General features: G+C 42.6%; 1 protein-coding gene across 4 annotated transcripts in view; it reads left to right on the forward strand.

Annotated features, from left to right (window-relative positions):
• The window catches only part of DNAH5 (dynein axonemal heavy chain 5), a 179,334-nt gene extending 170,481 nt beyond the window's left edge, over positions 1–8,853 (forward strand). For all 4 annotated transcript variants that reach the window (XM_081014558.1, XM_081014559.1, XM_081014561.1 and 1 more), the window contains 2 exons: positions 51–282; positions 6,889–8,853. In XM_081014558.1, coding sequence (XP_080870684.1) covers positions 51–282; positions 6,889–7,040 — 384 coding nt within the window. In that variant the 3' untranslated portion in view covers positions 7,041–8,853. The remainder of the gene's footprint in view (positions 1–50; positions 283–6,888) is intronic.
• The last annotated feature ends 3,094 nt before the right edge of the window (positions 8,854–11,947 follow it).

An 11,947-nucleotide genomic window follows, 5' to 3' on the forward strand; every position in this document is an offset into this window, starting at 1 on the left:
TGAAATCCATGGTCTCCACCTTTCAGCTGCTGCTGTGTTGCTTTTTACAGGAAATTACCCGAGCAAACAAGGGATGGGCACTTGACAGTGTAGTTCTGTGCAATGAGGTCACCAAGTGGATGAAGGATGACATCACAGCTCCTCCCTCTGAGGGCGTCTATGTCTATGGCCTCTATCTAGAAGGAGCAGGATGGGACAAAAGGAACATGAAACTAATAGAATCAAAGCCCAAGGTCCTCTTCGAACTGATGCCCGTGATAAGGATATATGCAGAAAACAACAGTAAGTATTAAGTCGATACTGGTACATCAGAATATGGAAATCTTTAAATTTGTGGCAGTGTCTGCCCATTATCTCATGGCCGACAGATTTCATGGCATGGCTGAGCTGTCAATCAAATGATAGTGAGTTATGATGTCTTCCTCCAAGGACAAGTTTAGATGCTTCCTCTCCTGAATGCAGGCAGCTGAAAAGCCTTATCTGAGGTCCTGACTTACTAAGAAGTAACCCTTACTACATATAGTATTGCCAAATGGCGTGTCAACTCTTTGCACCAGTGTATTCCTGGCATCAGTAGTGCTACTGATGCTTTATGGCCTCGCTCACAAAGGAACTAGGACACTGCTAAGAAGGGTGAGAGAATGGATTAATAATGCAACATCTTGCTCACGTTCAAGACCTGACCTGGATCTGTATACAATGAGCCAAGATCAGAACTGCAGTCACAAGGGCTTACTAGGATCAAGCAGAAGAACCCCCTGCAGGGTTCTGTGAGTGTCCCTAAGTTGTTCTGGGTTCAGAGCTAGTTATTCCTTCAAGATCACCTTCCTTCCCGTGAACATAGGTCTGCTACATTAAGAAAGCACATGCACTAAAAATAAAAATGGAAACAGGGAAAAGTGTGTGTGTGTGTGTGTGTGTGTGTTTAGCCTCTAGGTGCACATAAATGTATCTATCGAGCTCATAATTACATTTGAAATATCTTCTTCAGGGGCACTTGCAAGCACAAGCAACTGGAGTTGTTGGCCTTCATTTTCTTTTTCTTTTTTTGCAAAAGATTCTGCAAAACCCACATCTTTTGTTCCAGATGGATTAATTATCATAATTGCCACCATCTGGTTCTGTGTTTATAATTAGTAATGCAGAAAAGGAACCCCTCTCCATTCATGAGCACAGAGCCCGTGCATATAGCCAGGCCTCCCGCTGGGTCTTCTATTTCACTCACACGCTAAGGTTACTTGGTTATTTGTTTCATCCTGCCAAGAGGTAAGGATGACTTCACCACATGTTAGGAACAAAATGCAGGGTAATTGGTCATCTTGGTTTGTACAGCAGGGGAAAAGGTCATTCTTAAACCATAGTTTCAGTACCTTGGCCATGAATTCAAAAGGAGAGTCCGCTGTAAAGGAGGAAACTAACGTCATACTCATTGAAACGATAGTCTTGCATGCCACTATCCTATCTATGTATCTATCTGTCTATGTATCTATCTATGCAAATTGTGTGGATTAGAGAACAATAATGTTGTAGTCTTGTTGCCGAGCAACAGTGTGCAGAGCTCACCAGCCCACCAGAAGGATCTCTGAGTTGGCAGAGTCAGCATACAAAGTCAGTCCCAGTCCTAGGATCAGGTGAACAGCAATCCATGTGATCGGATGGTCTAGGGGTCAGGGAATCTGATGATCAAGGATCAAGATGAGCAGGAAGCAGCAAGTTAGGACCAGGAACTACAAGTGTTTCCAGCATCTGATTGCTGCTGGAAGCTCTGCTCAAGAAGGCTGAAGCCAGCTGGTTCTCATCAGCACCTTCTCTGTGTACTTGACGGCTGATCAGCTGAAGTTGAGCCACTCTGCCTTCTTCCCCCTTCAGGCTGTTGTTCAGCAGGTGAAGCTGACTCCTGGCCCATGATACTCTGTAGCTGTGGAACATACTATTGTGCATTGGTTGTGGATGCAACGCTGCTTACCCCTTCTGAATTCTATGGACCTAAGCATTTACAAGGGATGCGGGTGGCGCTGTGGGTTAAACTGTGGGTGATCTCCCATTGCTCGGTCCCTGCTCCTGCCAACCTAGCAGTTCGAAAGCACGTCAAAGTGCAAGTAGATAAATAGGGACCGCTCTGGCGGGAAGGTAAACGGCGTTTCTGTGCACTGCTTTGGTTCGCCAGAAGCGGCTTAGTCATGCTGGCCACATGACCCGGAAGCTGTACGCCGGCTCCCTCGGCCAATAAAACGAAATGAGTGCCGCAACCCCAGAGTCGGTCATGACTGGACCTAATGGTCGGGGTCCCTTTATATTTACCTTTAAGCATTTACAACTGGAAATAAGATTGGACTATATGTTAGTGTGCCCTACTTTGTTTTTCCTGGAACCCCTAGATCTTTCAGCCAGAGCCAGGTGCTAAAGGCAAATAGTTAGAATAAAAGAACAGGGTGTTTTTGACCTTACCAGCCTTTCTAAAAAATATTCTACTCCAGGCTTCCCCAAGTTTTCTTTGCTTCAGCACCCTTGTTTCTTTTTTTTTAAGAATATTTTTTTATTAACTGACCAATCACATCAAATCAAACCAAATTACATAAATTCCAAATTACACAGCCGAATTTTAAATTTTTGTTGGGGGTACCCATATTTCAAGTTCCGAAGGGATCCAATCAACTTCTTGCTTCTTAGTGCTGTTTTAATGTCCACAAATCTAACCTTATGATGTTCACAGTACTACCCAGTCCTTTCTTATAATTTTTCCACATCTCTTGTTGTTATTTTCATATATTTTTCCTTTCTCTTTGTGACCTCTGATAGTCTCCGCAAGCTGGTCAGAACAGTTTGTAATCCTGCGTGGATATTTTTTTTTTTTATCCAGTAGCCATATCCAGACGTTTTCCATATAACATTACTTCCATACATCAAAACAGTCTTAGCGTCATTAATCTTCACCAATCTGCCTCCTTTCTCAAACCTCTGAGGAGATTCACTAGGAATGCAGTCTAAAAACAAGTCCATTCTTCCTCCCGGCTATAAATCCTTTGGCAAGATGGCGACTCCGAATTAATTGCTGCGCCATTCCAAAAGCTCTTATTGCTTCTTGGTCTCCATAAAGCATACTTTTGGTTAAAGTTTATCTCCACACAGACCTTAATCATCCTGCTTGGGTCAGTTCAACCGACGGTTCTAATGAGGAGGGGTTCTTGTAAATCACATAGAAGGAAAGTAAAAAAGGTCCCCCCCCATTCAGCCCCGTTGTCAACATACCCCGCCTTTAGTGTATCTTCATCGTAAAATATTCCTGTTTCTCCAGCCCGTCGTCTTCTTTCGCAGAGGTCACTTAAATTAGCAGACTTCACTCCCCTTCTTCACTTGAAATATGTGCATTTGCTTCTTTTGTAATTAATTATTCCAAATTGCTGCAACTAGTGTGCGATCAGAGACAGCGTCCAGGAGAGCCGAGGTCCACACAGGGGCATTCTGCCTAGGGCCCTCACCCCCTTCTTTCGAATTAGGGGGTGATTTATGGGCACAGCAGGCAAGGGCAGTGTTCCCCATTTCCTTGGGGCAACAAGGGAGGCTGCCTACTCCCATAACAGCCTCTTAATTACCCCGTGTGGGTCGGAGAAATGGTATTGTCGGCCATCTTCCAATGCGTCCCCTAGTGGCCCCCTCAGCACCCTTGTTTCAGGGGAGACAGCCACTTTCTTTGTTGCTGCCATTTTTAAACAACTGAGAATCAGAAAGTCTTGTCAGTCTCCCAGACATCTGCCAGCAGATCCTGATCTATGTTCTGCCCACCAGCCCTGGTGTATTTATTTGTAAGTATATTTTCCCTGAATCCTGCATGTCCGTTTTCAGAATTAAGACCAAGCGCAGATGGCAGAAGAAGTTTGCTTGGTGTGAGCAGAAGAACAAAAAGACCCTTGGTCTCAGTAGGCCAACAGAAGTGCCACATGCTCCCTGCTCCTTTTGCCAACTGCAGGGGTGGGCTTGGTTGCCAAGACACTCTGGGCTGGAAGGAAAGGGGCCAAGTGACGCTTGGTCCAAGAAGGCTGATGCTCCTTTCCGCCTCTGCCAGATGCTGGGTGGCTTTCCTGGCAACCGCTTGAAGTGTATTGGCCAATAAACAGGAAGTAGCTAATAAGCATGGATTTATGCATTGACTTCTGGGAGGCCAGATCAGCTTTATAAGCCATAATGGCACCCAGGGATAGGAAGTGAAGAGTAAAAAAACCTGTTAATGTGCTAAAAGAAAATCCAAAGTATCAGAAAAGAAATGGGAACCATTATGCATTCTTTCGTGGTTTAATTTAAATGATTATTATTATTTTTTTAAAAAAAGAAGGAATGTCAATCTGCTTAAAACCAACTTTTCACTCTTGCAAGAATATATACTGGGGAGGCTACAAATTGTAACCAGGTCGGCTGGAGCTAGTCTTGACAGCTAAATGTACGGAATTTGGATCTGCTTCAGCAAGCAAGTCAAAAGATTGAAAGAGCAACTTTAGAAGTGAAGAGAAGGACCTCTGGGGTTCATGTAGGAAGGAAGCAGCTGTCAAAATGGATTGTGGGTTGGAGAGATGGACACCCAAAGCCCAGGCTGCTTGGCATTGTAGAATTCAGCCTGTGCTGCTTGCCTGAAAACAGTCAGTTTGGTTTGAGAAATAAAACCAAGCATGAAAGAAATATAAAAGCTGTGAAGGGCACAGTCTTGTGGACTATTTTCCTACTTTTTCTTTTTAGCGCAGTCAGCTCTGTGGCTAAGGCTGTTTGCTTAACGGAGATTATTAGAGGTAAGCAAGCCTCTCAGGTATGAGTTGCAGCTATGTGAGGGGCTTGAATATTGCAAGACTCTTGCGGGGTCCCTCTCAGAAGCAGGAAGTGGGGTTTGCCCCCACCACAATCAAGTTTCCAAGTGTGGCATTTTATATTTTCCTCATAAGAGTGAACAGCAGTCATTTGGGGGGGGGGCGGGGAGTTAATATGTGTACCTGGCAACATTGCTGACATATTGATAAATCTGCCCATGTCAGGATAAGATTGAGCCCCTGGATCTTATAAATTCTGGTTGCTTCCAGACTCTTCCTATTTTTGAGTGGGGGTCAATTCGATCCCGGTAAATTTTGGTCGTGCAGTTGTAGTTGCTTGCACAATGATCCTTCTTCTCCCCAAAACTGGATTTTTTGCAGTAAGGAAGGTCAAGGGGAAATGCACTGGGATGCAGTGACATCTAATCTCCCCACAAACAAATCAGAACAAATGCTCATTAAATAGTCAACATTGTCTAATCCCCTTGCAAACAAATCAGTATGGATGTGCAGTGAAGAGGCCATCTGGAAGCAAAGCAAACCTTTCCCTAAAGAGTCTGATCACTGTCTTTGTTTCTAACTTCCCTAGTGCTGAAAACTGCAGTCAGACACCAACAACCTGATCCAATGTAGAATTGAACTTGGGTGGTGGTGCTGTGGTGTAAACCACTGAGCCTTGGGCTTGACAATTGGAAGGTTGGCGGTTCGAATCCCCACAACGGGGTGAGCTCTCATTGTTCGGTCCCAGCTCCTGCCAACTTAGCAGTTCGAAAGCATGGCAAAGTGCAAGTAGATAAATAGGTACCGCTCTGGCGTGAAGGTAAACAGCATTTCCTGGTGCTGCTCTGGTTTCGCCAGAAGCGGCTTAGTCATGCTGGCTACATGACCCAGAAGCTGTGTGCAGACAAACACTGGCTCCCTCGGCCAGTAAAGCGAGATGAGTGCCGCAACCCCAGAGTCGTTTGTGACTGGACTTAACTATCAGGGGTCCTTTACCTTGACCTTTTAAGCCCACTGAAATGAGATAACTCTGCATCAGATGAGTCTGACTGTTACCTGTTGGTTATAGGATGGCTGTTCAGGATTGCAGAGAGGGGCATTTAACTACAGTCTGGAGTTCTGCTATAGACTTAAATTTAACTATTTGCTAGAAATTCCTTGGTTTGCAGTTTTAAAAGCAGTACTTTTAAAATAGTTTTGTTGCTGTGTGTTTCTGGAGAGGAATTTCATGCCATTTTGGAAGAGATCTGCGTCGAAACTGCAACACTTTCATTTTACACTTCTGTCTGTAACATGCCTAGAGACCATTTGCTTACAGTAGCTAGATAAAAGAAGGTGCCCATTGTGGCTTCTCAAAAGTAGTGTTGAGGCCAACTCCCTTCAGACAATGTACGTGAGGTCTGTGACCTTCAATTTGTGGAGGGCTTTAAATATAGGAATGGTGATGTGCTGTAGAAGGGGTGTAGGGACATGAGTGGCACTGTGGTGTAAACCACTGAGGCTCTTGGGCTTGCCAATTGGAAGGTCAGGGGTTCAAATCCCTGTGACGGGGTGAGCTCCCATTGCTCTGTCCCAGCTCCTGCCAACCTAGCAGTTCGAAAGCACACCAGCACAAGTAGATAAATAGGTACCGCTGTGGCGGGAAGGTAAATGGTGTTTCCGTGCACTCTGGTTTCCGTCACGGTGTTCCGTTGCACCAAAAGTGGTTTAGTCATTCTGGCCACATGACCCAGTAAGCTCTCTGTGGACAAATGTTGGCCAATAAAGTGAGATGAGCGCCGCAAACCCAGAGTCGGCCACGACTGGACCTAATGGCCCTTTACATGTATAGAAGGGGTGGAGTTTGCAAATTTCCCTCTGCTCCCCCTTGTATGATTGTATTCCTGTAAGGGGAAAGAACAAGGAATTGATGTTAAATCTTGACACACCCAAGCCCGACATTCTTGTTGCTGCATTTAGGGGGCAATTTTCTCTTTAAATTGGAAGTTCCAGACAGGACACCGATTTTAATTTCATATGGGTTTTTTTCCTATAAGATGTTTGCTCTGTTCATAGCCCTATGACAATGAAGTGTTTTCTTCCTTCATCTCCCTAGCCTCGAGAGATCCACGCTTGTACTCCTGCCCAATCTACAAAAAACCCGTTCGGACAGATCTGAATTATATCGCTGCAGTGGACCTCCGGACCACGCAACCTCCTGAGCATTGGATATTGCGTGGAGTTGCTCTTCTGTGTGATGTCAAGTAATGTTAAGAGAACACTTGCATGTTCTTAAAGTGTTGCCCCCCCACCCACCCGAGGCTTTTAGAACAGCCTTTTCCCTTCACATTCTTCATTTGAACATCCACATCACAAGGAAATAGCTAGGTGACTGGTCACAGGGTTGCTTGTTGCTTTTTAAATATCAATTATATCAAGAGTATTGCTCTATTCTTCCACTTTGACTTTCTTTCAAAGGTTAACAGGCTTTATCAAATTTCCCAGAACTAGAAAGCTGACTGAATACATGCCCTCATTTATCTCTGAGGGACTTTTTGCGTGTGTCACTGAAGTGTGCTTGTAAACATCAAGTTAAGTGACTAAGTATATACGCAGAGCAAGCTATCTGTCACTGTGACCCTCTAGTGTGATAAATAAATGGCAATTTCTATAGAGGAAAAAAAATGGAGTGCCACTTTCCACATAAAGTGTACCCCCCATACGCACAGCAGTTTAAACCGAACTGTTGGCATTGTCAAGGCTGGTTTGCGATGTTTCTTCAACTAACCCAGGTTTGGGAGTTCTTTCTGGAACACTTGAAATTCAATGGGCTGGAGCTCTGTTGAAATCAATCAGGAGTTAAGTTATGCACAAACAGCCTCTGGATTATACCCACTCTCCCTGACATAATTATAGGGAATGGAGTCCTTAAGCAAAGTTCTGGATTGTTGTACCAGAATTACTGAAGGCCCCAAAATGGGGAAGGGGGACGCTACCACCATCTCTTTCTGTGTCATTTTATTTTCGTATCTTCACTCTTTATCATTCCTATCCTGTTCCCCTTTTCAAACCTTTCTCACTACTAGTGTAGTTAACATTTCATGTTTGGAGTCAGCTGAAGAGAAATGTAAATCATGCAAAGCAATTTGACTCTGTCACACTTCATGTCAAATCCTATTTCTCAGTTGTAAGCTACTGGGTGAGAGTGTCTAGAATTGGTTTCAAAGAGGCCTGGCTCAGTCTCAATGAAAGAAAAGTCTAAATCCCAAATGTGTTTTTATTATATTTTAAAACGTCCATGTATGTAAGCAGCCTGAGGATAGCATGAAACCCATTAAAATTAATGTGCAGTGTTTTTGTTCATAGGCATCAGAATTCAAAACTTTTTAAATATGCTTCTTGTCTGTGGTTTCCCCATCTCATTGCAGAATCAAATATTTGATAACCCTGAACTTTTTTAAAAAATCCAAGTGGCCAGCCCTCAATTTTTCAGTGATTCAGTATATGAGTTGCATGCATTACTTTCTAGGTTCAGCCCCCAACATTTCCAGTTAGAAATAGGCTTGGACTCCCTTGGGAGATTGGGGACTCTCCTTCCTTGGAGGTTTTAAAGCAGAGGTTGGCTGGCCATCTGCCATGGATGCTTTAGCTGAGATTCCTACTTTGCAGGGGGTTGGACTAGATGACCATTGGGATCCCTTCCAGCCCTGTGATTCTGTGACTACAAAATGCCTCTGCCTTAAACCTTGGAGGGTTTAAGACCAGTTGATAGATAACAATTGGTCAGATAGACTAGTGGTCTGACATAATATATAAGGCACCTTACATATGCAGGGTAAAGCTCTGAAATGCATGGATATTGTTCAAAGGTCCAGAAGCCAAACTGAGACAAGGCACTGCTAATACATGACATTTCACTGCCCTCCAGACTTCATTCTCCCATAGCAACTGTTCAGTGATCTTCTTAATCCAAATACCTATATAAAAAACCCTAGTCTTCCCTCTCTTGCTTTAGCTGTTTCCCTTTATGCAAATTCTTCCATGATTTGAACTTTTAAAATGGAATAAATATTGCAAAACACTTTGTGGAAATGTGCCTAATTGATTCAGAGTGAGTTGCTGTGTTATCTTGGCATAGCGCTTCACCTTCCTGAGGGTGAAGGGTGAAGAATTATTGGTTCTTTTGTATTGATTAGTGATCTTTAAAGACATTGACAATGGAGAGCAGCGTAAGTTAGTCACACTTTGTACATGGATTCACTTGACACAAGACTCTGCTGGCAAAAGAAATTCTGAATGAGGACTGAAATTGAGGCAGATATAGCATAGTGCATTCATCATTGTAAGGGGTGCTGCAGTGGTTAGCGGATATTTTCGCATCCAGAAAATATTTGCAGGTAGTAGGATGAAAGTGACTTGCATATATCACCGGAGAACATCAAGAGCTAGAGCGACCAAACAGAGGAAACACTACTTTGTATATGAACGCAAATACACAATCACGAATTTGTAGGAATCTAACATTTCCATTTATGATTATGCGCAAAAGAGAAGTCTTTACTTTTACAAAAAATGAACGCTGAAATCTGTTTTCGAACCACTGATTGTAATTGGTGTGTTGATAAGTGATTGACATTGCAGAATGCCATTTGTGCGCTTGTGGAAAGCATTTAAATACAAAGTAAAATTTATTTATATTGGAACACATTTGAAGAAGAATGCGAACAGATTTTTGTTTATTCCAGCAGTATGAGATGTTGCAGATTGCACTGGCAAATCTGCTATGATGGTACCAGACGAGAGCAAGTCCTTTTTAGAAAGTTTCTATTGCCTCTTCGTTATTTAGGCAGGCAGATAAGGAATTGGCAGCTCCTGTTCTAAGATAACCAGACAGATGTTCTTGGTCTGCATCAGGCCTGGAGAGCTTGTGACTCATTAAGCCAAACACAACTAGCCAACTATGCAGGGTGGCCCACTAAGGTCTTGGGATAAAAGCCTGTTTGTGCCTGAGACTGCAAGAAATTGGAGGTATTAAGAACCTAGCAGACCACAGCGCATGTCTGGTGTGTTGATCTGGACTTGGTGGGTCACCTGCTGGGCAAACCTGACATGCATGGAGCTCTTGGCTGCTTTCAAATTTGTTTTGCCCTCCTGCTTTCTCCCGCTCAGCTCCAAATACAGAGTTTGGAATAGAAAAATCAAAGTGAAGGCTGTGCTTGAGCCTGTCCACATGTGGTCTTTGAGCACATTTCTTGCCTTTACTGCATTTTTTGAGCAGCACAAGGAAATCATGGAGCCCCATTCTGCACTATGCTATTTTCAAAAGCAATATATAGCTCTGATCTTTACCTTCCCTTCACCTGCGAATCACCACAAACATACGTCTAAAGTTCAGGTAGGAAATTCATTCGCCATTGAATTCTGACTGCAAATGACCTATTTTACTCAATAATCGGGGAAAACCCCCCAAGAATTGTGAGTTTATCTTGCCCTGTATGTTATGCCCTGACTGAGAATGTAATTGCTAAATATAATTGTGAGATTGAGTCCACTTTTCAGCAAATTTGCTTTACTGCTCTCTTTACTGTTCTTCCCTTTTTCCTTTCTGTCACCTTGTAATCTCTATTCTCACATCCTTTGCCCCATCTTTACATGAAACTTGATTTTTACTCATCTTATTTTGCCATCCTTTCCTCATTCCATGGTTCATTGTATTCTGTAGTTATCCCCCCTCCCCTTGAGGAGTTTGAAAATAGCCAAGAACAATGTGTTAAAAAGCGAGGGTTTTGCTAACTTCTTAACCAGTTAAACTCTTGGTAAGCCATTGCTGGTGATACAGAATTGATCAGTTGAGTCTGTTTATATGCCATAGCGAGAAGTGCCCAAAAGCAGCTTACAACAAGCTTTCCAAATGTCAAAATACAGAGCATGGGGTTGGGAGAAGTCAGTTAACAAAACATATCAATAAATTCAAAAAGGACAAAAATCAACACAGAATATATCCGATACTACAGAAGATATAAACTAGACTTAAATACAAAGCAAAAGAAAAAAGTGGACCATAAAATTCTAGGTACCAGTGTAGCTGCATCCCAGGGAACAACCACAGGCAACACGCGGCTAATAATGTTCTAAAAAATATTTGTAGCATGTATTATTTCACAATTCTTAAACAGAAAATATCCCAGGGAACATCAGCAGCCTAGCTTAATTAAGAGGGGAGTGGACTTCTCACCAGGCTAGATGACATAAACCTGGAAAAGTCTTCCTTCCTTTCATTTTATTCATGGGTAATTTACAACTTGCACAACAAATCAAGATCATAGTGACCATTACGATATAAAACTCTTTAAAACATCAAATAAAAATTCCTCACAAAGTTATGGTAATACAGGAGAATATCTATGTGCTCATTAGCAACTATCCATGTTACACCCACACCTTCCAAAGGCCTGGGCAAAGAGGGATGACATAAAGAACAGCACACCACAGGGCACATGGAGGTGATTCATTTTTTTAATTGGCCTGGCTAAGTTCAACCATCCTATGCAATTGTTTAAGTACTTTGCTAAGTTTAACTCACTTCTTTCAGGATCAAGCAGCCTCCAATATAGCCATGATTTTGAAAGCTCCAAGGAGAAATATCCAATTTTAATGCTGTAATATAAGATAGCATTACGGATGATTGTGTATAGTACCAAGGGTTTATAGGAATAATTTCTGCAGGTCTGTAATGGTCTGTAAAGTTAATTACAATAGGATATAACAGGTTCTTGATACCTTAACTCAAATGCTTTCCCCAGAAACTCAAAATCACCTGGAGAGTTTAATACCACCTTATCCTATCTGCTCTATCAATACAAGGTGGCTTTTGAGGTGCTAAATGTCTATAAACAATATGTTGAGGTGATCCTACCTCAGAAACCTACTTTAGGCTTGCGGTGTTTCACTTTCCCTCAATTCACTTTCACTCGGATGGCAAAGACTCCAGTGCCATTTTAATGAAACTCTTAAAACACAAACATCACCAGTCCTCATTGGATAGGCAGGATGAAATTCCGTTGTTTTAGTAGAATACATGGAGTATAAAATGGTACGTGTTAGGGCAGAAAGTTTTGCATATTGCTTAAACCCATTTTTGGGCCAGATATTACAAAAGTATGGAGGGTTAAAAT

The sequence above is a fragment of the Podarcis pityusensis genome (genome assembly GCF_964106645.2).
Source record: "Podarcis pityusensis genome assembly, chromosome: 7".
NCBI lineage: Eukaryota > Metazoa > Chordata > Lepidosauria > Squamata > Lacertidae > Podarcis > Podarcis pityusensis.